Source organism: Hirundo rustica, chromosome 19 (genome assembly GCF_015227805.2).
Source record: "Hirundo rustica isolate bHirRus1 chromosome 19, bHirRus1.pri.v3, whole genome shotgun sequence".
Classification (NCBI taxonomy): domain Eukaryota; kingdom Metazoa; phylum Chordata; class Aves; order Passeriformes; family Hirundinidae; genus Hirundo; species Hirundo rustica.
This window is the reverse complement of record NC_053468.1, coordinates 5,350,741-5,376,787: the sequence shown is the minus strand read 5'-3', so window position 1 is coordinate 5,376,787 and position 26,047 is coordinate 5,350,741. Positions and strand designations below refer to the sequence as shown.

The following is a 26,047-nucleotide window of genomic DNA, read 5'->3' as shown; positions in this document are numbered from 1 at the left end:
CCGCTGGCTGTGGCAAGACACATGCCAGAAGAAAAGAGGGAACAGGAAAAGAAGAACCGGGGGAATCCCAGCATTTTCAGATCCGAGAATGCCACACTCAAAGCTGCTGCAGCATTTCCTGGCCGATGGTTCACTGGCCCAAACCCTGGCCAATGCCCCCTCCCCAGCCTTGGGACCATAACAGCAACTGCCTCATCATTCTGGCATCTCCAACAGCTTCTCCCTCTCACACACCAGGCTTCTGCAGACAGCTCAGAAATTGTGTGTAACAGCCAATACTCTGCAAACATCTTGTGCCAGATTGAGCTGGGAGAGAATTAACACAGCCCAAGCCACCCAGGCAAGGCAGCAAGTGCTGCCTGGGCTGGGAGCAGTCAGGGCAGCCCTGCAGAGCACTCCTGTCCCTGTCCACAGGCAGCTGCCACCCGCTCTGTGCTCAGCCTGCTGCAGATGTGTACACAGGAGATTCGGGTGTTTGCTCTCCAAACCTGCCCTGGTAATGCTGGAGGAATATTGACACAACATTCCCTTCAAAGCAAACGGAAAATGTTGGGGTTTTTTTCTTTAATCTTAGCTTTTAGAACAAGACACTTAACGACGTCACCATTTTTACATGTTCAGCTGGGCTCCTGCTCCAGCTGCGGCTGAACGCTGTCTGCTTCCCCAGAGCGAAGACTTATGGAGAAGCAGACACTTGAACACACTCAGAACCAGAAAATGCAAGCGGGTTTTACTAATGAGGCAGGCACTTAGCTGCATGCACCTCTCCACCAGAAACAAGTCCCACTTCAGCAGACACCACCAGCATCTTTTGTCTTTGTCTGACTCGGGAGCCGTGCACTTTAATGTATGCAAAGTTTGCTCGAGCAGAAAGTGCTTGATCTAGTCAGGGACTGGAAGAACAGAGGCTTTGCATTCCAAACAAATGATTCTCCCAGGAATGGGAGGTATTTGAAGATGTCCACTTCTGCATCTGGAATTAAAAGCTGAGATTTCTCACAGAGAAATGCAAATCAATTAAGTGAACCAAGAAATGTTTGGGGAGGAGAAGGAAAATATTTGGCAGGCAAACACTAAAACGTCGAGCAGCTCTGTGAGAGTCATGTCCCAGGGACCGGACCAAAAACATAATTAGTCTGTTGTGGAGATAAACACCAAGCTTGTGCTCTGTTTTCTCATCCCAAACACCTCCTGGGCACTTGCTGCCTCACATCCTTGCTCCAGCAGCAGAGCTCTAAGTGTGTGAAACACCAGGGGGAGGAAGGGTTTTAGCAAAGTGTGAAGCATTCCTTCCAAAGTGCTCAAGTAGTAAACAACATTTCCTCCGGGTTTGCACTGCTCCCAGCCACACTGGAGGCACTGTGGCGTTCCCAGCTGATGTCTGGGAGCTGGATGGCAGCTCTGGATCCACAGTGCCTTGCCTCTCACTCCTGGCAGCAGCCAGAGCTGGCCAAGTGTCCCCACAGAGGTAAAAAGGCCACCAGTGCCACCAGAACAGCAAGGAAACGAGGGGCGTCAGATGTAGATCACATCCGAGTCATGCTGCTGAACCTGCAGGCAAATCAAAGAGGGAGAATTAGCTCTGGCATAGAGTAATTCCCTTTGGTCTGGGTCTTCCTTTCCTCCAACTCTGGAGCCTTTTCCAAGATGCTCTGCAATAGCTTTTTCTTCCTCCCTCAAACAAATGTCTTTGCCTCACCCCTGAGTTCAGTCTTAAAAGTTGCTTCTGCTGCCTCAGAAAGAGCTGCTCCCTCAGCTGCCGCTGCACTCAGCTGTGTCCTTTAGTTCTAAGCACACCAAACCCTGAAGGAGGCATTGATCATTATATTCTGGAGCTTTTAACTGATCCTAAACCCCTCCAGTTTAGTTCAGATAAAGCACAGCAAACCCATCAGGCTTTCCCCATCCCCAATACCTTGCCCAGTTAGCATTGCCTACAGACAGCTCATTTCCTTCCCACTGCTCCAGACCACGTTTTCTCTCCTTCGTTCCCCAGCCCAGTGACATTTCAGAGCAGGTTGTTTTCTCCTGACACCCAGCTCGATGCTCTTCAGGCCTCTCTGACAGGGAGCACATGGAAGGGAGCTGAGCTGTTGGGAGCCTGGGAATTTATTGGTCTCTTCCTCCCTGCCTTTTAAAAGCAGAAGACAGGCACAGTATGTTTTAAGCTCCCTCTACCTGGGAGCACATTTCTCATCCCCAAGTCTGGCTGGTACAAATAAAATTCAACACCGATCCTCCTACTGTGTACAGACATCTCCGCTTCATTTACCAAGGCTTACAGCTTTGCACTCCAGCTTAGATCAGAAGTGAGAAAAAACCAGGCAGCCTCGAGTTACAAACATTCCCAAATGATGTGCCAGCACCAGGGGCTCCAAAATCCTGCAAAAGCCTTGTCAGCTGCGAGGCTGGGACAGAGCAGGACAAACCTGGTCCCTCCAGGCAGCCACCCTCTCTCAGCTCTCAACTTTTAGGCAACATTTAGGAATTTTCTTACGAGTCTGATTACCTTTATAATCTGTTTCCCGGTTCCTGTGCCCACAGTGTTGGCAGCCAAGGAATTGGCTTGGGAAGATGACTTTTCCACTGGCACCGTGTGCTGGATTTTGTCGGTGCAGGGCCAGCTGCTTGCAGTGTTTAACAAGTAAGCAGGGAAAGGTCTCTGAAGGTTTACATCCAGTGAATCTCCAGTTTCGAAGGCTTTCATCCATGATGGGGCCTTTAAAAGAACGGAGCACATGGGAATTTAATGTCCCTCTCTGTATCAACGCTCATTAAGCCAAAAAGAACATCAGATGAGGAGTCAGAAAACAAAGGTCATCTTTCCTCATAGTTTGTCAAACCTCCCTTCTGTCTCTAAAAAAACCATTGACTCAGAGCCATTTTTGCTACATGAGGAACAACCTGCAGACAAAGCCAGCCCTATTCCTATCCTGCTTCAGGAAGAAGTTGAAGAGTTTATTTAAATAACAAGCAACTTATGACAAAAATCTGGGTCTAGTTCCTCATTGCCTTAGAAAAAAAAAATTTACACCAAGGCTTTTATGAGTTTCAGCAACCACAAAGCACATGAATGAGAATGTGATGCAAACTGTAAGAAACCACATTTAAATGTGTTAGTCACAACAATTTCATTTGCTCCAAGACCTTAAACCCCGACTGTGATTTCATAATCATAAAAGAAGATGATCATTTTTTGCTGATGGTTCTGGTACTCAGCACAGGAAAAATGCCTTAAGATTTTGTTTTGACAGGAATTTTCCTCTAAAAGTGTTCATGTTTCTAGTATTTTATCATCAAGGGTATTAAAAGCTTGGGCTGGAATACAGCAGCTCCTTTTGGCACACCCACACTGTTCCATTTTAGGGTTCATGCTGGAGAAGAGGGCTTGGGATTTAGGGTTCTTACACTTCCTAAGGAGCGATCCAAGGAGCCCAGGACTTCATTCCAATGACTGTAAAGCCCAGCCTGTTTTTCCTCCAGTTTCAGAGCATGGATTTCAGACTTCAGTTCTTTCAGGCGATCCTCGAATTTCCTGCTCTTTTCTAAGTAGTCCAGCCTGTGTCCACGCATTGGAGACAAAAAGTTGAGGGTGGCACGATTTAACTTAAGAACAGGTGTTTGTGGAAGCAGGAGAGTTGTTTCTTGCTTCCTTTTATGTTTTAGAAGTAAAAGGAACTCTGGCAATGCCAGCCTGGCTCCCCTGACCCAGTGCCCAGGGAGTTTACTCCTTCCCTTTCTGCTTCCTTTTTATCGAGCATTTCCCCCCAGGCTAAGGGACGTCTGATGGATCAGCTCCCAGCAATCCCGCACTTTAGCACTAGAGGGAAACTTCTGTCCTCTTACATGCTGTTAGTTCAGCAAAGCGCTTTGTCCCTCCCCGGGACAGAAGGTTCTGGATTTATCACGGCTTGATGCCACCAAAAGAATGCTTCCCCTGTGAGAAAAGCCGGTCTGACACAGACATCACCCACACCAGCTCAGGAAAATGCCTCCAGCCACCTGCACATCCCAAATAATCAACAGATGAACTGTGATTCCCAAAGATTTCATTGCCTTTCCCATGTATTTGCACCACAGGCATACTGATACCTCTCTCTCTCTATCTCAAAGGAGAGCCTCTTGAGGTCGATGTCCTTCAAGTCCAGCTTGGCAGATCCTTTGTCAAAGTTGGCATCTCTGCTGTCACCTGCGGGGTACTGGGGATACTTGGCCATGTGCTGGAAGAGGCAACACAGGCACTGTCAGTCAGACCTGATGGCCTGGTTTGGGATTCATCTCCTCAGTCTGCAAGAATGCCATGTTGAGTTATTTCCTGCATTTCTAGAACACACACATGCTCCTGCAGCCCTTCCCCTGCACCCAGCTGAAGTCCAAGAGCAGAGATTTACCCTGGCTGCAGTGTTTCTGTGTCAGCAGAGAATGGAAACCCAGCCTCAGCAGGGCTGCAGCAGAAGAGGCAGTTGGGACACAGAACTCCAGCAGCGCTTTCTTGCTGGGGACAACTTCACCCGCTTTGCTAAAGACAGACGGATGTGCCAGGATGACACAGCTGGCTCAGCACAGCCACGTCCACAAAAAACTGCCTGGCTGCAGTGGCACCATGAAGGCAAGACCTCTGCTCCCTGAATCCATCACCAGTTCTGGTTTTGACTTTTGCCTTGCCTTCCTTGGAATCCTGAACAAACCCAGCTTCCATCCTCACTGCTTTTCCACTCCAGTTTGTCCCCCAGCTGGATGTACCCAAGCCACTGCTCAGCTTGACGGGGGCTATAAAAATGTCATCAACACCTGACTAACCCCTGAAGGTGAAGTGGTGCCCAGTGGAGCAGAACTTACAGGATAATTAAGCCTGGTTATGTCTAGGAGCTTCTGCTTCGCTTTGCGTTCGGCCTCCCGGGCTTCGTGCAGGTCTTGTTTCAGGTGCTCGGCTTCCTTGGCTCTGCAAGAGAAATATCCTGAGGGGAATGGCTGATGGTTTCCAACCAACACACGGATTTCAGAGCTCACTGACTCCCAGAGAACCAGCCCACTACTGTGTTATCTTTGGTGGATGGTCACATGGAGAACTGACTGGGCACAGCAGGACAGAGACGCTCCTGCACAAAAGGCTGAATTAACGCCGTTTCCCTACTCCTCATTTCCATGGGTTCAGTCACAGCCTGCTGATACAGATTCTCTCCAGGCCATCAGGGATCCTCCCTGAGGTGGGGAGAGCTTGCTCTTTATCTTGGCAAGCCTCCTGGCAGTATCCTAAAACAAGGAGAAGGATTTCTTAATAACAGGGTTAAAAATCCTCTGTCAACACTGGCCTGCTCTGCATGTCCAGAGAACGTGCAAACACTCAGAGTGGTTTATATTCCACATGAGTTTACCTGGTTTTACACTCCTTAAAGGTCTGAAAGGAAAGCAAGAGATCATTCACTAAGTATTAATGAATGAAAACAGCCTCATCTCTCACAGGGTATTGAATAAATTTAGATAGGTAGCCAGTGCTCATTTGATAACAATAAATAGAAGATGCTTCTGCATTCTGGATCTCTCTTGCCAGACATCTCTACAGCTTTGCATCTGACCCTCTGTAAACTTGACCTGCAACAAAACAACAGCATCCAGGTGGAACAAACAAGGCACAAGGAGGCTCAGCCCCTCTGAGGTGTCACTTCAGGGATCATTCCCCACTCCTGGGCTGGGCTCTGAGGAAAGCAGCACTCTCTGCAGCGCCAGGGGAGCGAACCCCACCTCCGGTCAGACTCCTTCACCAGCTTCACCGCGATCAGCTCCGCCTCCCGCATCTTCTGCTCCATCAGCCGCTTCTCCTCCTTGCTCTTCAGAGCTGTGATCTCCAGCCTCTGGCGTTCCTGCTCGGCCTCTGCAGCGTTCTGGGCCAGCAGCTTGGCCTCCTCTTCTGCAATCTGGGCTTTCTCAGCCAGCAGCTCTGCTGCCTCCTGGGATCGGAGCTGAGGAGAAAGAATTTTTCTTGGTTCCTTGTCTAGAACCTACAAAATCTCCCCTGCAGGCAGGCAGGCAGGAAGAAGACATCTTTTACCAAGAGATCAAGTGATAAAATATTATTTCTTAAATGAAAAACAGACATAATTTCAGGGTCTAATGTTCCTCCTCTGCTCCAGAATTTCGTGTGTCTCAGCTCTACAAAGCAAGGAGAAAAATCTCAGAGCTGGACAAAGCTGAAGTCAGCCCCTTCAGTTGCCTCTTTCTCCCAGTTTCAGCTCCAAGATTGTTTCCTTTCCCCCCCTCTCAGCCTGAGGAGAGCACTATGAGCCAAGTACAGGGAGGGAATGGCTCAAGGATTTGGGCAGATCAGAGTTTTCCCAGGGATTCCTGCATGCCCTTTCCACCAGTGATCAGAGCCTCTCCGGCCTTGCCTGAGCTACAATTCCTGGTGTCAAAAAAAAATCCTGCTTCCAAACCAAGAAAGCCCATCAAGAATAACTCACCAGGGCCTCGTTGGCCTGCCTGGCTTCATCTTCCAGCTGGAAAAGGCGCCTTTCCAGCTCTTCTTTGGCTCTCTCAGCTTCTTCTCGGAGCTGCTTCTCCCTGGCCAGCCTCTGGTTCTCCATCTGGAAGCAGGACGAGCAATAGTCGGTGGGATCACAGCAGGATCTCACCTGGGCCCGAGTGAAATGCATCAAAGGAAGAAGGGGCTGCTCTCCAGCTGGGATGATCTCCAGAGATGCTGGAGCTGCCTGAACTTTGCAGCCCTGAACTCCTCAGGAAGGCACTCCTGGTTATTTCAGACTGCTGGGAGAGCCCTTGGATTGATCTGTTTTGTGCCCCAAATCTTTGGGATCACCTCTCCACACAAACACCTCTGGCTTCCTCAGATGCCACAGAGCTGTTCCCACATTCAGTCCTGCTGCTCTTCCTCACCTCCCACACACACATTGATGAAATACAGGAGCAGCAAGGACACCAGCTGGAATAATAATCACTGTCTTCAACAACAGAGGAGCAGGAAAAAAAAAATATATATATACCTTTTTTCTAGCTTTTTCTTCCCTGGCTTGTGCTTTCATTTGCTGGATCTCTATGGAGTCCACTTTTCTCCTCCTCATAAATAGGTCGTGGTTTCCAATGCACAACTGGAAAATCTGGATAGGAAAGGCAAAGCAAATGGGATTTTGATGGGCTTGTGGCCCTGCCAGAGAGACAAAGAGGCCCTCAGTGGCCCCACAGGACAATTCTGACTTCAGCACGAGTGCTGGCAGCTCCAAGAAAATCAGCACCCAGGGCAGGCTCATAGCCAGGCACACAGCAGTTCAGGTAAGTTTGTAACAGGATGAGAGATTCCTCCTGTCCTTCATCGCCCTCTGATCCCACTCTCACGATTTACACAGGCTTGAGATCCCAAGATCACAGTTCTGTTTACAAACAACATCTCTCAGCTTTAAAGCAGGAAAGCAGTTCACTCACCAGTTTGTTCACTTTGAGCTGGGAGGAAAAGAACTTGAAGACTTCTGCTTTTTTGTCAAGGGGTTTAATAGTTAACTAGACAGGCAAAAGAAAAAGAAAAAAAAAAAAAAGACGCACAGTGAGGGGGGAAAAAATAAACTGAAGCTACTAAAACCAATGCAAACTTGAGCTCATCTCCACTTCTCTCTGGGGGAGCAGTGATTTATGCCACAAATAGAGGCAGAGTGATGTAGAACTGGTTTTCTCCATGGAATCAAGCTGTGTTGGAGGATAAACCCCCGGGCCCACCCCAGTGCCAGTGTGGGTGGGGGTTTTCCTGATGCCACCTGTGCACTGCCCACTGTCCCCAGAGCTCTGGAACAAGCCCTGCTTATCAGAACAGGACACAGCAGCAACCCCTAGAAGCAGGCATGGCCTTAAAGCCAGGGAAATGTCAAACACCTCTCAGAGCAGCAGCAGTTGAAGGGATAAACAGAGGTGTTAAGGGCCTGAGGATTTGTTCTTCAGAGCAGCAGGTGAAAGCCCTGGAGAATTCCTCACTTTTTCAGTCCCAAGCTGTTCCCAGAGGCCAGGCAGGGTTTTCCTGCTGCCAGCTCAGTTCTTCACTCCATACCTTGTGCTCTGGATGCAGAACAAAACATGGACCCTTTTTTTTTTTTTTTTTTTTAAACAAAAGACCCTGTTTTCTGTGCCCCTGGCACTCCATTCCTCTAATCCATTGGCCAGGTAATTCCTGTATAATCCCAGGGCATCTGAGTCACCAGGATCATAATGTCCTCGAGCTCCTTTCACCCTCTAGGTAAAGCCTTTTGAGGAGCAAGGCTGTGCTGTGTCACTGAATAAAGTGAAGCTTAAACACAGGGCTGCCCAATTCCCCCCCAACAGGGAGTGAAAGCAGTTTATTCACAGACCTCGGGGGAACTGGGATGATATCAAAACTGTTCTGGGGGCAGTAGTGCCCTCCGATTTAATGGACATGGATCGAAAATCTCATCTCAGTTTTAGAGCTCAGTTTCCCAAAAGGCCCACAGAAAACAGAGCAGGCCCTGCTGCCCTTTGGCTGCCAAATTCCAGGTATCCCAGCACCACTGTCGTTTTCCTGGGTTTGTTTTTGCTGCTCATAGCCTTCCATTCAGCCCATGAGCTGGACTGAGAATAAATTTTCCCTACTCCTTCACTTTTCTAGAAGCAAAAGCTGGGCTTCACAATGAAACTGCGGTGGTGGGGAGTGAAATCATGTCCCAACAAACTGGCAGAAGTGAGGCAGAAAGCCATTAACATCTCCCTGCATGTCTCCTCTTGCCCCTGGGCTCCAAGCCTCAGCTTCTGCGTGTGCAAACAGCATTAAGGTTTTATGGATCATGGAATTCCTGCTGGGACAACTGAGGAAGCCAGGCACGGTGGCATTCATAATATCTGTCTTTTTTCAGAGATCAACACATTTGTTTTGCAAAGGCCAAGCAGCAGGGAAGGAGCCAGCACAGAGTCGGAGCTCAGAGCAGCCTCGGGGAACCGAGGTGTCGAGCTCATCTGCAAGGCAGGGCTGTTATTTTTAGTTTTGTAACAAAGCTTCCCCAGGATTTTCCCCTTCTCCCCCAAAATTATTTCAACAGAGGAAGCTTTCAGCCTGTTCCAAGAATCCCGCTCCACACCCATGCCCATGGAAAAAGAATAATACATCAGAGCCACCGTACCTCTTTCTCACTACAGGAAATGTTTCTGATAGAGCTCCACTCAAAGGATTTATTGGGGGAGAACCTGTTATTAATGCTGTAGATATGAATACCTTTGGCATCAACTCCAAGCAGGAGATCTGTGTGGTTTTTATTTTGCTGAAAAACAAGGGAGATCAGTAAGTGGCATTTTTGGTGACCACAGTCAAGAAGCACGTATTTTAATGTATTGATATTTGTTTGTAGTTTAGGAAATCGGTGTTTATATAAAATATTATGAATGCTGTCACTGGTAATAAAAAACTCAGTCCTCTAGGCTGCTTACAGCAGCTCAAACTATTTTTTCCTTCCTATTCCATACCTGGAGTCACTCAAAACTTTTGTCAGGTTGCAAAATATTAATCTTAACTGTTTTATTCACCTGCTCATTTAGCAGGCAAGAAAACCAAGCTGGAAAAAAAAAAAAAAAAAAAAACCAGCAGCAGGGAAAAGCAGAAGTTAGGAGTCCCAATTCCAAACTCCCTGGAGGATTTTAAAAGGACAGCACCATTATCTGCAGCAAGTGAAAAACTGCTATAAGAAGACACTTACAGCAATTGGGAAATAATTGACTCCGTACATTTCCAAGTCCTGGGCAATTTTCAGGTAGTTCATCTCAGCTTCATCCCTGGAGAATAAAGCCATGGTTATGAAATGCCTCTCCAGCCTCTCTCTCCTGGGCTGACTCTCCATTTCCCACTTAGAAAAGTACAGGCAATCTGGGCCTCTGCACAAACTTACTTGAGTTTTGCCATCTTGCTCTCAATAATAGGAAAAAAAAGAAAGAAAGGATAATAAAAAAAGCATCTGGACAGAATAGAGGCAGTAAAGTTGCACCTATTTCAAAAGATGACTCATGGATAGTGGAATCTTCATTAAAATTCATTAAAAGTCTTATCCTTGTGTTAGTTTTGCCGCTCCATGTCTTGGAAAACCACCATTCCATTGTTCTCCATGAATATATTCCCTTCAGGAAACGGAGTTCATTAAGAAATGAGTCTTGGACAGAGCTTTAGGCCAAGGCCAATGAGGATTGAGAATCTCTCCATGCACTTTTCTGCTCCCTTCAAGGTAAATCAGTAAATCTCGTGGAAAATATTCAATTAAAATAATGCTGAGAAGCCCCCAGAACAGAGAGAAACCGAACCCAAATATTAGGAAAGGCAGCCTCAGGGTGCTAACAGATCCTACTCATTGTTTAATTGGATTTCTGGATAGGCTGAATGACACCAAAGACAACAAATCCCACAAAGAAATGTCTGGGCTGTCCAAGAAATGCAAAGGTTTCCTACCTGGCAATACCCCTGTGCTCAGCATACCAAGCAGTGATCTTCTCTTCCCACATCTCTGCTGTCAGCTGGTACTGCCTGAGCACCTGCAGGGGAAGGAAGGAGGTTGGACCCCTGTGAAGATCCAAATCCAAGTTCTGCCTCTCCCAAGCAAGGTGAACGCAGAGGTGCAGTTCCCAGCTTGGTCATTTTGCAGAGTTTTTAATGCCCTGATTTAATCCCCAGCAATATCCGCACTGCAAAGAGGAGATTCAAAAATCCTGCACTGCAAAGAGATCGAAGGATTTGGTTTTGTATAAAATTCAGACTCACCCTTTTGGGTAACAACTCGTCATGGGCTAGGAAGCCTGGCTCATGGAAATTTGGGTCGTAGTCACCATACTGTCCCGAAAAAAGAAAAGGTATTTCAGTCTGTTAGAGGCACAGCGTTGGGGGAGTTGTTCCTTGCATAGTTTGAAGTGAACGCTTGAGGCAGATTTTATTTTGGTTCCCCTGCACACATCCCCTCTTGTGAGCAGCCCATGGAAGTTCCTTCCAGCCCCTGTGCAGTGCAGGTGGTTCCAACACAGCCACTGAGCCACTCAGACTTCAATCCCAACCTGGAAACCTTCAATTCCACCCTGGAAACCTCCAATCCCAACCTGGAAACCTCCAATCCCACCCTGGAAACCTCCAATCCCAACCTGGAAACCTTCAATCCCAACCTGGAAACCTCCAATCCCAACCTGGAAACCTCCAATCCCATCCTGGAAACCTCCAATCCCACCCTGGAAACCTCCAATCTCATCCTGGAAACCTCCAATCCCAACCTGGAAACCTCCAATCCCAACCTGGAAACCTCCAATCCCAACCTGGAAACCTTCAATCCCACCCTGGAAACCTCCAATCCCATCCTGGAAACCTCCAATCCCACCCTGGAAACAGCAGCTCTGAAGGAATCTCCCAGGAATTCACCCTCTGAAGCAGAGGAATGGGAGCTGCTGCACAAGGACAGCCAACCCTGCTAAATTGTGTTCACCTCCTGCCACTGTCTAAGTCGAGCTTTTGGTGGCAAGAAGGGCACAGAGCTCTGAGAAACACAAAAAAACTTTGTGTCCTCCCACTGTGAGCTCTGTCTTGAGCACATTCTGCATCCATGATAATTTTTAAAACATTCTAGCCTGGAGAAAGATTACACTAAAATGTTAGGCCCAAATAAATCCCCTAAATAGCAGAAGCATAGAAAAACATCCTTGTAGTGGCATTTAATGTTTGTTTTTATTTTATTTTCTAGCTGTGTTTGTACCTCCCAGGACGACCAACTTTACCAGCAAATTTTAACCCTGCTGTGTTTTACACACCACCATGTAGATGTGTTGGTTAAACCAGAAAAACAGTCAATTAAAAAAGAGATTTTTTTTCTATGCACAAACCTTGGCCTGGACAGCATAAGAAGCCAGTAAAACTGTAGCTTCTGGTGAGCAATAGATTTCCTCATCCAGGATCTGCTTCTTAACCTGAACCAACAGAAAAAGGGAGCAGGTTCAAGAAGCTCAAAATCAGGACTTAAGTCAGGCTTGAAATGAAAGCAGACATGCCCAGACTATAACTTGGCACCGAATATCACCTTTAGGGGTTCATAGCAGCAACAAGAAATTGGCATTCAGGAACACAGGAAGCCTTTAGTTAGCATTGCATTTAATGAGACCAAAAATGCCAGTCAGTTCTCTCCCCACACTTGCACAAGGAGAACTATAAAATAATATCCTATAAAACATCAATTTTATCGTCTGCACTTCATTTCTGTTAACAATCCTCCTTTTTTTTTTTTTTTTCTGCCTGCTTTGTAAAAGTCAGTTTTGCATCACATCAGACATCAGATTTCAGGTTGGGAGGGAGCTCTGGAGGTCAGGTTCATGCAGAGCAGACTCAGAGCTGTGCAGCTGCCACATGAAAACCGTAAGAGATGTCCTCCAGCTTTCCAGAATGAGAGAATAAAGGAGACCCCCCCAAAACAGAAGCTGAATAATAAAGCACTTAATTTATTCATTTTCAGTGGCCTAAGCACAATCAGAAATTCTGAAGAATCTTTCAACATTATTTTCATTTTAATAACCTGTGGCTCTACCAAGAGCAGAGGTGTAATAGTTTGTAAGGTGTTGCTGGATTTTAAATCAGTTGTGCAATTTCTGTTTGAAAACCTAAAGAGGGAAGGGGAAATTAATCTTCCCAAATCCTCCTCTCAGGTGCATTTGGCTTAGGAACAAGCACAAGACAACAAAATTGTGCACAGCTCACAGTGTTAAACATTTCCAAACAGAAAAATGACTTGAGCTAGCACAAGTTCTGTTTACAAACACACCTCTGTAGGTGCTGGGAACTGTAATGAACCACCAAGAAAGTTTTTGCTTTTAAATTTAGTCCCTGGGTGAGCACAATCTGTGAAGCTGAGCTCCAGTGCAGGGAACATTCTTTCTAAGCTGTTCAAATGGAAAGAATGAAAAGATTTCTCTTCCCATTTGGAAAGCTCCAGCTTTCATTCTCCACAGTGCAAACCACGCTCCAGAATTTAGAACAATGTGGATAAATCCCCTGTAAGCATCTGGGTTGGGTTTTGGGGGGATTTTTTTTTTTTTTTTCCTGATCAGTTTTTACAATGACTTTTTGTTAAACTTCATGAAGAAGCAATAAATTACCTCATCTTTAAGTGGGCAATATTTAGCTTTAGTCACTGACATTTATTCAGGCTTTTATGCCACATTAATTTGCAAAGGTTTGAAGAGTCAGGAGAGCTGAAATCTTCAGGCATCCAGATGTCTGTACATGTTTTTCCTATTAGCATCCAGGTGTGAGCTGCAGTTCTTAGAGTCAGGAAACTTTGCAAGTTCCAATTTGTTACAGCCTTGTTTTCCTACTTTGGAATGAGAAGAATTTGCTAATTGCTTATCTGCCAGTTAAGACAGGTTGAAGGAGAAAAGAAAAAAAAAAAAAAAAAAAGTTGAAAAATTGGGATTAAAAGAGTAGGAAAAGAGTTCTGCTGTTCTCATTCCTTTCCAAAATTAGCTGAAGAAATAAGATGCCAAGTGATTAAAGGTCCTGGATGAAGTTCTGGGGGGTTTTTGAACCCTCAGAGCTGCAGCACTTCCCCATTATTTCATTAGCACGTCCTCCTCACGGAACACGGGAATTTACTGGGTTTGTTTCCAGCTGCAGACTGAATTTATCCCAGCTACCTGCACAGACACATGCTGCTGGAATAAAGCAACACCCCAGAGGCTGAAACTTCCAGAGGGGCTCCACAGCAACTCAGGAGAGAAGCTGGACGTCCCAGCATTGGAAGTGGCCACCCCAACCTCAGCTACGGAGCTTTTCCTGCTTGATCCATCTTCATTTTTGATAAAGCTCCAAGAATTTGCTCCTTCATCTGCTTTTTGATGGAGCTCAAATGGTGTCTGACGCTCTGCTCCTCTTAAACCTTCCCGGGTAAACAAACCTGGATTTCAGAATGCCTCTCAAGCTCCATGACCTTTTATCCCTACAATCCAAAATGAAGGTTTAGGGAGTCCTAATTTTCTAGAGGTTTTGCCTTCCAGCACTAGATCTCCCCAAAAGCCTCACAGTTCTTCCAGCAGTTCCAGCTTTGCATAAATTTTAATTTTTTTTTTTTTAAACACGTATTAAGGAGCAAAAGAAACCTGGAATATTCAGGTTTGGAATTATCCCCCAAACTGCTGGGTGCCGTCACAAAAACCTGCAGAAGATGAAACATTCCGCTTACCTGGACACAAACCCACGGCAGGCAGGAGAGATGTTTGTATTTCATAAAAATAATGTCTACAAAGTTCTTGATACAGCTGAAGCAAGCAAAAAACTATCCTGAGCTGCCAACAAGATCAAAGACAATGCAAAAGGACTGGGGGAAATACAGAAGGAATTCATGGTTCAAAACGGTTCCTGACCTGAAGGAAGAATAAATGCTGGGTAATTTCCTGCAAGAGTTCCTCTTCTACCTTCTCTGGGTAGAATTTAGCCAAAAAATGAAAGCTAATGGGATCTTCCTTGGGGATTTCTTGATCTAAAACCTGTTTACAGATTAAAAAAAAAAAAAAATCAAATCAGCAGCAAAAAAGATACACGAGTGTCTCAAGGTAATATTCCCGAGGAAAATCAGAAGGCAGCCAATAATCCACTTAAAGCAGCCTTCCCATATTTTAGAGGGAAGGGTAATTCTGGGCTTTAATCTAACAGCAATCAGTGGTGATTAGTGTGGGATGCTCCAAGTCAAATGGGATAGAAGCAATCAGAGCAAATAATCCAATTTTAGCCTTAAAAAAAGCTGCCTTGTCAAACTCTGAGTGGCCATGGAGCACATCCCTTTAGCTCCCGTGCTCCAGAAAGTCAATATTTATAGAAGTAAATAATTAATTGCCGCCCATTTTGTCTCCTGTACCTTTTTGTCCATCTTTAACCAGGTGCACATTCCTTTAATTGTGTACTGCAAGCCAAAGAACCAAGTCTCCCTCAAACCAAGGGCTCGGCACACCAGGTCAAACAAATCCTTTCCCTTCCACTTCATCTGAAAGAGAGAAAAATCAAGAAAAACATGTCTATCCAAAAGGAATTAGCTCCATTTTAGCCCTTTCTCCTACGAAATCTTGTTTCACCTTCAGGTTCTTAATGAAATATTCTTGCTGCTGTCTCAGAGTTGGTGTGTTCCACCTCCTTTCCTTCTCCAGACACATCCAGAGAGCAGCTGGAGTCATTTAATTCACTTGAGGGAATGAGGATTGTACCACTGATATCCTGGGATGTAGCAGGTCTTTATTAACGTTTGTCCGAAATTTTGACTCGATGGTTTATACAAATCGAGAGAAAGCCAGGGGAAATCAAACCAGGACACGGGGTGGGAATGCTGAACAGCGAGAGCAGATCCACCTTTCACACCCCTCAGGTATTTCAGTGGCACCAGGCCAAGCCTTTACCCTGCCCTGATTTCAAAGAGTCTTCTTAAATGTTTTCATTTCTATTTAGCAGCCACAGAGAGCAAACTTTGATTCAAGGTCCCAAATTCACACACATCTGCTGCCTTGTTTCTTCCACCGAAGAGGCCGCTCATCTGTTTGTTCTATTTGACCGTATTTCAGAAAGCTGATTTTGTCTAATTGCTAAAACTAAAAACTGAGTGGTAAAAAAACCCCTGTGAACTTTTAGGCAGCATTTGAGTTGAAAGCTGGAAATCATCCAGCAAAAGAGCAGTGTCTGGGGAGAAAGGAGAGGTAGCAAAGGAAGGAGCACACCATTTGTCAACAAGGACTCTGATCTCTAAATCAAATTTTGTAAATCCTTTATTTTCACAACTCTGCCTGCAAGTACTCCAGAGCAGTAAGTCATACAAGATTAATCTATTCTGCTTCTGAAGGACCTAATAAATTACATGAAATGGCTCAGAGAACAGTCAGGTCTCACTAAAACTGCCAGTCCCATTGGAACTGAGTTTTCTAACTCCCAAAAACACCTGTGTGTCTTGTTTTGCTGGATGATTAGAATTAATTAATCAGGGACAGTTCTGTCCCTTCAGCAGTGCAGCCCAATTTAATTAGCAATCGATCATTTCTTTTTCTCCAGCCACGATTTCCCTAATCAATTTATCAGATAATTAATAGAACTGCCAGTTTTTTCATCAATCCTTTTTTTTCTTCTCTCCAGAGATCCAAACACTCACTGCAGGTAAAGAACTGGAGTTTATACATGGCAAACTGGAAGAGAATGTTCCAGATCAACAAAAGTTACCAGGTTATAAATTATTTTATAAGCAACACCTTAGCACCGGCTCTGTCCAGTTTATCCAAGCTGGAAGTGTCCTAAAGAGTCGTGTCAGGTCCAAAAAATAAAATAATTTCATGGAGAAGTAGGAATCCTTACAAACAACTGGAAATGCTTATGGAGAAAGCAGGTTTAGTGTTCATTTAGCTGCGTCAGTCGAATGGATTTCATGCAAACAGATTTAAATTCTGAACAGAGGTAAGTGAAGAACACACCTGAGATTAAATAATCCATTATTTATAAAAATGCCAGATCAGTTTTAAGACCGTCCACGAGCTGCTAATCTGAATTTTTTTAAATTTCTTGCTCATACAAAGGGCTCTCCCCAACTCCCCAGCGTCTGCTGACACTCTCACCTCACAGCTGAACTCCATCTCAGCATCCACTGTTATAATTCTGACTTTAAAAGTCTTTGGTTGTTTCTTCTTCATGCCTCGGATGGACATGTTTTTCAGCTGATAAGGGCAGCCACACCTGAAATCAAACATTGAGGGATGGAAATTCAGCAGCACTTCCTTGGTTCGATTCCAAAGGAGGATGAGTCCAAACATGCAGAATAAAGTCACGTTTTGAGATGCATTTTTTTTGTCTCCACTAAGGATGTTAAAAGAAAAACCGTTAAAATTAGCTTGCTCCTTAAAGGAAGTTATCCAGAAAATTTTATTGCTGTCTTTTCTCAGATTTTTGGCTCTGGCAAATAAAATTCTCTTTCTCAAGGGTCTCTGCAGCATCTCCACTCAGTAGAACACCAGGAAATGCGGCTAAACTTTATTATGTCAAGTCCAAAACAATCCCTTTCCATCAGTTATGGCTCCTTCAGCAACTAAACTATTTGATTTCTTTAAAACATGGGATTTTAACTCCCTGAAATTATAGAAATGCCAAGAATATATGCATTGAAATTCAGCTGAATTTACCACATTCTCTCCTGCTACTCACTCACCATGATAAAAGTTACTTAGAACAGGAATTTTCCCACTGAAGTTCCTGTGAAATTAATTTAATTTTGCAGAAGCTGACAGAAAATTCCATCAGAAATCTTCTGTTCTAAATGTTATCATCTCCACGCCACCCAAAAAACTGAGGAGATGCTGCTTCCACAGGCACAAGGGTTTTGTGGAAACCAAATATTGAAAGCTTGAGTTAAATGGTGGCGTGGATCTGCTCCAGGCAGTTCTCAGGCATTTCTTTCTGAGCCCAGGAAATCAGCCTGTAAAGGCTTTAGCTTCTTTTTACTTTATAAAATTAACAGGTCAAACCTGCATAATATAGTGAGAATCTGTGAACTGTACAGGGCAAGAGACTGAGGCATTCCTGCTTCCCTGCAATATAAGACTATTACAGTGTGGCAGAATTCCAACCTCTCCTTGAGGAATTCCAAAATAAAGCTCTAGTTTAAACTGAAAATTTCCATTTGCCTGCACCTTCCAGGATATCATAAAACATTCTGCTCCTTCTTTTTCTGCCGAGCTCTAAATTGGCTTGCAAATGTGCTGATTTGCCACTTGCTTTGTTTGCTCCCCTCACCCACAAATTTTGAGCGGTTAAATAGGAGGTGAAACAGATAAGGAGGTTTTTCTTTATAGATTATAAAGAAGTCGAGGCAGGGAACAGATAAAATAGTTACCAAATCATAGGGACATCAGAGGCAAAGCTGAGAACAAGTGATTGAGACAACTCAGAGTGGGGAAGACGAGCTCAGGAGGAAATTCATCCTTCTGACACCAGCTGGGGAATCCTCTGCCTCCAGCTGGCTCTGCTGGAGCTTCTGCTGAAGCCTTGTTTGGGTTTGGGGCACCACTCCTGGAGCTGGGAAGAAAATTTGAGAGGTCCAAGGGCTAGAAAATCATCTGTGGTAAGATGAAAGCACTGGTTAGAACAGAGAGAGGATGAGTGGCGAGACACTGTGATGGCTGCTCTTCAGGACAAGGAATAATGGGCTTCATGAAGGGGCAGACTGAGGAAAAACCAAGAATAATCAGGATATTAACGGTGCTGGGAAAGCACAGGCTGGCATTTCTCCTTCTGAACCTCCCCCCAAACAATGGGCAGCATTGTCCTCAAGACTGGAGGGACCTAAACCCTCAAAGGACTCCCCCCAGGCTGGTCCCTTCTGGCAGTGCACACCACAAAAGACAACAAAACCCGGGGAACAGCACATCCAGAGCCCAAATCCCATCACCCTCAGGGCACCTTTCTCCTCAGGGATTGCAGTTCAGAGTGAAAACCAGATCTTGCCATAAACTTTCCTCTGTGATTTAGGCAGCTCGGCGCACCCAATTGTGCTCAGGTCCTTCCTACTTAGCCCAGCAAAGAATGTTCAGTTAAGGAATAAGGGAATATTGACAACCCCCAAAATGACCACAGCAACACTGACAGGGAGAGCATCATGTGAGGGCATCCAAACCAGCAGAGAATTACAGCAGACATTTTTTTGATCTCTAATCTGCAAAATTAAATTTTGACCTGTTGCATTCCAAAGCTCTTTTCTGTCAGTTTTCTTCAAAACTGTAAATAATTGTACCATTGGGTACAGCATTTATAGCCTGAGAACGACAGACTTCTACACACAAAACTGGAAATAGTTTTATTAGTTCCTATAAGAAACATCAATGGCTGAAAACTAAGGAGAAAAAAGCTTCATAATTCGTTTTTAATATGGAACCTGAAACAGCCAGCTGCGTAAAACAGGAACTTGGAGTTGGGGCCAGTACAGAACATTCTCAGAGTTTCACATGGAAAATTCTGAACAGATAAAATTGAGCAGCTGGAGAAAAATGTATTAATTTTCTCAAAATATGAGAAAAATACCAGAGCTTTTCATTTGGTCTTTGAAGTCATTTCTTTTTACTTATATAACCAGATTGAAACGACAATATAATTTGTTCAACGTTTCCAATAGCTTTTTTTGTTGTTGTTCTTTCCAGAATTTTTATTCCATGGAAAAGTACATTCTGACTCACAGCAAAAAGACATTTTTGAATATCAAATTTTCCCCAGAAAAGTAAACTGCATTTTAATCAATAGCACTGGTAAAGAAATTGGAAAGGGTTTTCACACTGAATAGCTGAAATGAATGTCAGATCCTGACAACAGAAGCAAGAGTACTTAGCAGACAAGATTTTAGAAAAAGAACTTTTTCAAATAAGACAAGTCTTGCTGGGGAAAAAAAAAAAAATACTATCTGGGTTTGCAATTTTTTTTTGTGTAAATGTAAAAGCAATCCCTTCCCTAGATCCCTTTAACTGGGAAGCAAGTACTCCAAGGCAGAGCTGCTGACACTCAACTCCAGTGATTTATTCCTGCAGGTGCCACAGGGATCCAGAAGGATCAAAATGTGATGGATCAGAGCATGAATGCAAAACAGGGCAGGGTGATAAAAGATTGCTGCCCAGCCAGAACCTGGGAGCAGAGAGTTCAGGAGCTGGGAACAAGCACAGCGAGATGATAAGAGCTTGGTGTGGCCAGGGGAACAGAAAGGCAGCGATGGGGAATAAAATGTGGAGGAACAGAACGGCCCCAACCCTCTGTTCATGCCCAAGATGAAAGGAGGGACATCCAGCAGCCCTGGATTTGAGTGTTCTCCCTCCTGGACTATGAGAAAGCAGGAGCAAAGCGTGTGGGGGTGCAGTGGGAACTGGGAAGAGCAGGAAGAACTGGCCAGGTGACTGATGCTGATCTGTGTCACAGCACAGCTCTGCACTTTGATCCACGTGGGGAGCGACCCACACAGCAGACACCGCTCACTCACAGACAGTCAGAGAGAGAAAAGTGAAATCAGCACCACCACACACACACCAAGCTCCATCAACCCACCAGAACTCAGCACCTTGTAGACAAACACCTCAAGGAACAAGCTGCCCCAGAGTGAGAGTGCAATTTATTCCCAGTTTAGCATTTCCACAGGGTTTTGCAGGGTTCTCCACAGGGTATAAAAACTTCCCTTCACGTGGCACTGGCTCTCAGTGACAGCTGGCACCTTCCATCACACTTGGGGCAGCAAAATCATCTGTTTCCACACACACACACACACACGCAAAATTCAGCAGCGCTTTCTAAGGTGAGAACTCAGGTGCAGACAGGCAGAGAATTAACTGCAATCGAGAGCCCTCACTCACACCCCCAAAATGAATCTGCTCTTAAGGCTCAGCCTCGTCCCTACAGCAGCTGGAAATATAAAACCTTTGGGAGAGCAACAAGGATTACAAGAGACAAGGCTTGGGAATTGCTTTAAGAGCCACCAGCAGGAGATGCTTGAAGCATCCGCTGCAAAAGCACATTAACATAGCCACTACTACAGTTTGAAAGAGTGTCACCGCTGAAATATTTACTGCAACTCCGAGTGGCAAATTCCCCTGACTCATTATGTTTCTCCCAGTTCCTGAATTTCCATACTCCAGCTCAGGAATTAATGCGAGGAAATTTGAATGCAGACAACACAGGCGAGCGTCGTGGGCTTTGCGCGGTTGTTGACTCACGCTCCTGCCTGTGCTCCCTGCCCGAGGAAATATTTAAGCAAAGAATTCACTTTTGTTTTAAAATGGGTCAGCAAGATAAAGGGCTTTCTTAGCCCTCACTCTGAAAAAGAAGTTATCTAAAGTCACCAGTTGGAATCAAGACTTACCTCACAGATCCTTTTTTGAATGACGATAAGAAGAGGGGGGAAAAAAATCCCTTTTAATCCAAAAACTCCGTATTTTCCCCACAGACATCAACATCCAGCCCTCACAAGTTCTGCCACAGAGAATAAAATCCAAGAACAACTTTTCTACTTGATCCCCTTCCCTTTGTTTCCATGAACTGCAGCATGTTAGCGCCCTCTGAAAAATCAAAGGATTGCTTTCCCAGGTGATAGGAACGGCTCTTAACCATTTCCTGCCTGCTCCAGGGCTCCTCCCAACTTCCCTGCTCTGTAATTCAAGTAACCAGGCACTAAAATAAGAGAAACCCACGAGTTTTGGCTTGGATATCCGTAAGAAAGTTATCATGAGCTTCTGAATAACTTTACTAATGGTATCTGATCAAACTATCTCAACAGTGTCTCCTGTTCTCCCCATATCAGCCACCTTAAGAGGGGAAACTGCCCAGAGTCGTGCTGTTAATTTAATATGAATCCCCACCTGTCCTCTTCCTTTGCCGTGAGAGAGGATGGGACACCCACACCAGCAAGAGGACAAGGCTCAAAACTGGGCAGCAGCCAAAATTCCGGCAGAAAGTAAGTGAGCACATTTAAATTAAAAAAAGGGATGGCCTCAGCCTGAAGTCATGAGGAAGACCAGGAGCACTTTACCTCAAAGTCCAATAATTTTGCTATTATTCAGTTTCTAAGTGGTTTGGGTTTTGGTGTTTTTTGGGGTTTTTTTGTTTGTTTTTTTTTTGCTAACCCTCCATTTTATACACGGATTTACAGAAACTGAACATCTCCCAGGTCATGGATAGCAAGGACAGGCCAGCTCTCACTCCCTATCTGCTATAATTATTCCAGATTTATATGGAAAACCTTCCAAATTTGTCTGACATCCACCACTTATCAGCAGGGGGAAGAGCACAGCACTCGCTGACGTGGAGAAACCTCAAAGGGGCTGCACTGAGAGCCAGCTCCATCCCCAAAATTCCACGTAAAGGGGTCCCTCAGCACCCACACCCTGCATTTGTTTGGAAGAGGAGGCTCAGGGAGGATCCCACAATTACCCGAGAGGAGGTTGTGGTGAGGTAGGGTCACTCGCTTCTACTGTGCTTGCAGCGAGGAAACGAGAAAAACCAGCCTTAAAGTGAGATTGGAGATTCAGATTAGATATTTGAAGAAATGTTTTCACTGTCTGGGTGGTCAGGCACGGGAATAGGTTGCCCGGGGAGGTGGTGGGGTTGGCACACCTGGAGATGTCTGGATCTGGTGCTGGGTGACGTGGTTCCAGGTTATCGTGGCAGTGCTGGATACACAGTTGGACTCGACAATCAAAGAATCACAGAATATCCTGAGGTAGAAGGGATCAGGAACATTGAGTCCAACTCCTGACAGTGCACAGAACATCCCAGGAATCCCAGCACGTATCTGAGTTCTTGAGCTCTGTCAGGTTTGGTGCCATAGCCGCTGCCCTGAGGAGCCTGTTCCAGTGCTCCGCCACGCTCTGGGTGAAAAAGCTTGGCCGGCTATCCAATATAAACTTCCCCTGACTCAGCTCCAGCCATCTCCTCGAGCCTTGTCACACGTGAGACAGAAGAGATGGGCATCTGCCCCACCTCTTCCCCTCATGAGAATATTGAAGACCACAGCGAGGTCTGACCTCAGCCTCATCTTCACCAAGTTGAAAACACCAAGTGACTTCAGCTGCTCCTCTTAAGGCTTTCCCTCCCGCCCCTCCATAATCCTTAAAGGATCTTTAGGGAGCTCTTGGGGAAACTCTTCCAACTTTAATGACTCTCCCGGCAACCACCGGTAGTCTTTCTTCCCTCACCGCCTCTGAGGGAGCAGTCCCCGCCGGCGCCATTAAATACCCGGTGTAAGCCCCGCCCATGGCCCTGCCCATGGCCCGCCCCGGCCCCGCCCCTTCCCGCCGCGCGGCGCTTCCGTGCTCGGCGCCGCCCGTTCCGGGCCCGTCCCTGTCAGGCCCCCGAGGCGCGGCGGCGGCAGCGGCGGTGAGAGGAGACGGGATTCCCGGGGCTGGGGGCTCCCCCGTGGGGGCTCCCCCGCGCTGGGGCTGCGCCCCGGGTGCTGCACGACCCGCCCGGCTGAGCCCCGCTGCCTGCGCGGCCGTGCTGGCACGGAAGCTGCGGGGCAGGGCCTGGCGCGGAGCGCTGTGGGGAGCCGCGGTGTGGGGGGGGCTGAGGGCTCCCTGTCTGCTTCGATGTGTTCTTTCATCCCAGTGTGCCGGTGCTCGGTGGGTGTTGCCTGTGCCCCACGCGGCTGTCTGCGTGGGGTGTTTGGCCCTGGGGTACAGCAGGGCCCCCCACGCTGATTCCTTCCAGCCCTGAGCGCCCACAGCTGAGTCAGGCGTGGCAAAAGCAGCCCCCGAGTGTTTGCTGAAGCGTTTCATCCTATGGCTGTGTCCCTGTATCCCTAAGCTCTTCTTTTGATGTGTTGCGACATCAAAGCAAGTGAATTGGGGGGCACGGAGAATACACAGGTGTTGGTTGTGCTTAACAGCGTATCTGAGTGGGAGAGAAAATGGTCATTAATTTCCATCAGTTTTAATATTGATTCAAGTCTTCCATTGGTTTTTCCCGTGACTCTTGCAAGAGCGGTACAGAAAGCTCTCCCTAATTAAACTGAATAAGGCAATGGAATATAATTTGCTTGCAGGAAAGAACTCAAAAGCAAGTACACGTACTATAGATCAGACAGCTCTTTGATGTGTCATTTGTGGCTTGAGAAGCTCATTACCTTCCTTAGGTTTCATCAGCTCAGCTGATAACGAGAGGCACGGAAGCAAACGACTTTGAACAAAAGCTGTAGGCTGCTGCCTTGTTTGGGTGCTCTCTGTTCTGATGAACAGATTTCCAGCCAAAACAGCTTTTGGAGTGTGAGTTAAATGAATAAACTCCACAGACGCACTTTTGACTATTGTGTTTGTGACGACTGGGGTGATCCAAAGGAGTTTCGAGAGGTAAGGTCTCATCCTCATGCTGTTCTGTCCAGTTTTACTGCTGTCCTGAGGTAACTTCTACTGATAGCAAGGACATGGTGACATCCTTCCATGTTGTCAAAAAGGCTGAGCAAGGGCAATGAATGGAGTTTTGAACCGTTCTTCCAACAAAATGACCTAATGAAGCTGATAGTCCAAAATAAGGAAAATTTTGGTATTGAGAAGTTTTTTTTACTTTGTTGCAATAACACCTCTGCTCTCCTTGCTGCCAGGCACTGCATGACCATAACTGAACGATGTCTGTCCCACGTGGAGCTGTCCATGCAAAATGGATAGTGGGGAAGGTAATTGGGACCAAAATGCAGAAAACTGCCAAAGTGAGAGTGACGAGGCTCGTGCTGGATCCCTACTTGCTAAAGGTAACACCAGTGAACAGCTTCTCTTGCCTGGTGGGTTTGGTGTCTTGTGGAGAAACGTTCTGCTGATTTGACTTAAAGCTTTTGATGACACTTTACAAATCAAACTCCTTAAGGATCTGGCTGTGAGGATGAAAAGCAGTGAGTGGTGAGGACTTACAAATTACCTGCTAAATGTATTTCTTTGAAGTGCCTTGTTAATGCACTTCCATTTGATCTTTCTGGGAAGGTAAGCTTTTGTTGTTTCACACATAGATTTTATGTTTCATGTTGAAGTGGAGCATGCTTTGGAGACTTGACAGTTTATTAGTCACTTGTACAATGAATTTTATAGCTGTTTTTTTTCTGTGTGCATAATTGTAACATTACTGTGATCTTGGATTTATCCCTTGTCAATGCACTTCAAACCGGAAGGTTAAAAATTGTATTTTCTCAATTTTAAACAGGGAAACAGTGGTACATGGAGGTAGAATAAATTGCTTTTGGTGATTAGAAGGTTAAGGATAGAGTCCGGATTGGAAAATGGGTCTTGTGGAGACCGCTTCAATATTTTATCCAGTAGAAGAACCTTTACGTATTTCTTAACCTAATTTATTTCTTAAAATATTCTGAATTCTGCTATTCCAATAAGAAAAGAAAAAAACTTTTTAAGTGAAAAAACTTTATTTCAGCAAGAAAACTCTCACATAAAAAAAATTCAAAATACAGATTTTAGAGTTTTTTCTTCCCCATCTCCTTTCCTCCAGGCTCAGTTGGCAACAGTATGCTGACAAGAGATTGGGAAGGGCAGCGCTGTGCTTTCTGTGGAGAACCTGTAGAGTGCACAGTTGCATTTCTCTTCATGATCCAAACTGAATCTCACTTGAAAAGAAGCATAAGACCTTAGGGAAGTTTATTCGATACTAATTACACATTTGCCCATCGCGTAACTTTGAAATATCATGCCAAGGCTTCTTTTTTTATTACTATTATTATTCTTTTTGTTCCTTTTACAGTTCTTTAACAAAAGAAAAACCTATTTTGCCCATGACCCACTGCAGCAGTGTGTTGTCGGAGACATTGTTCTTCTGAAAGCTCTGCCCGAGCGAAGGAGCAAACACGTGAAACACGAACTGGCTGAAATTGTGTTCAAGGTTGGCAATGTCATAGATCCCATCACGGGAAAGCCCTGTGCAGGGACCAGATTCCTGGAAAACCTGTCAGATTCCGAAAATCTGACCGAGGCAGATACTACCTATCTAAGTGAGAAGCTTCAGGAACTTAAAGTTTGTTCAACAGACAAATAGTGGGGGAAATATTTTAAGCAGAGGGCTTCCAGCTTTTGTCTCTCTCTGTCAGGGATGTTTGAGGCCCTGCTGTGATATGTTAAATGTTTCAGTGAAATCTGTAGTCAAAATAAATAGTAAATGTAGTTGCTTCCTCAAAGAGATTTTTTTTGCAGACTGATGGGCACCTGGAGCTTTGAATGAAAATAGAGAGAAAAATGCAAGTTTAGCGTTCACACTTCATTTTTGTTATCTGTAGTTTTGCCCCAGTGACAGTTCCCAAAGCCAGCTGCCCTCCTGGAATGACCCCTCTGTGTTCAGACAAGACTACAACTGTGTGATGTTTCATTTTGGTGGGAGGGTCATTCCATTATTTGGTTGCTCTGTATTTCAGGCAGTCTTTTGTGGTTTGTAGGGTCACTGGAGATGATGCTATTAAAGCTTTTGAAAGGAAGTGTAGAATTTTAAAACCAGCTGCATGCTCGTGTCCTTATTTCCTCTTACAGTGCCTTCTGACTTCCAAACTCTAACAAAAACACAGCCCTT

The 26,047-nt window shown here is 45.4% G+C and overlaps 2 protein-coding genes across 6 annotated transcripts; one reads left to right on the top strand and one right to left on the bottom strand.

Annotated features, from left to right (window-relative positions):
• Nucleotides 1-534: 534 nt before the first annotated feature.
• LOC120761483 (merlin-like) lies at nucleotides 535-22,699 on the bottom strand. Of its 5 annotated transcripts, XM_040082767.2 has the most exons (21): nucleotides 22,522-22,699; nucleotides 22,112-22,212; nucleotides 21,929-22,002; nucleotides 17,865-18,046; nucleotides 16,594-16,711; nucleotides 14,865-14,990; nucleotides 14,374-14,496; nucleotides 11,848-11,931; nucleotides 10,748-10,816; nucleotides 10,439-10,521; nucleotides 9,699-9,774; nucleotides 9,129-9,266; nucleotides 7,435-7,509; nucleotides 6,999-7,112; nucleotides 6,459-6,581; nucleotides 5,743-5,960; nucleotides 4,840-4,942; nucleotides 4,093-4,220; nucleotides 3,409-3,559; nucleotides 2,510-2,719; nucleotides 535-1,551 (listed from the first exon to the last, which is right to left on the bottom strand). In XM_040082767.2, exons 4-21 carry the CDS (start codon nucleotides 17,870-17,872, stop codon nucleotides 1,516-1,518), a joined length of 1,983 nt encoding a protein of 660 aa, XP_039938701.1. In that variant the 5' UTR covers nucleotides 17,873-18,046; nucleotides 21,929-22,002; nucleotides 22,112-22,212; nucleotides 22,522-22,699; the 3' UTR covers nucleotides 535-1,515. The 5 variants fall into 5 exon arrangements, with proteins under 5 accessions (XP_039938701.1, XP_058279022.1, XP_039938700.1 ...); XM_058423039.1 differs by lacking the exons at nucleotides 22,112-22,212; nucleotides 22,522-22,699 and adding an exon at nucleotides 20,862-20,971 and having other exon boundaries at nucleotides 21,929-21,945; XM_040082766.2 differs by lacking the exon at nucleotides 21,929-22,002 and having other exon boundaries at nucleotides 22,112-22,681.
• A 96-nt stretch (nucleotides 22,700-22,795) lies between these two features.
• MRPS17 (mitochondrial ribosomal protein S17) lies at nucleotides 22,796-25,971 on the top strand. Its single transcript, XM_040082803.1, has 3 exons — nucleotides 22,796-22,873; nucleotides 24,093-24,239; nucleotides 25,232-25,971. Exons 2-3 carry the CDS (start codon nucleotides 24,117-24,119, stop codon nucleotides 25,520-25,522), a joined length of 414 nt encoding a protein of 137 aa, XP_039938737.1. The 5' UTR covers nucleotides 22,796-22,873; nucleotides 24,093-24,116; the 3' UTR covers nucleotides 25,523-25,971.
• Nucleotides 25,972-26,047: the final 76 nt, after the last annotated feature.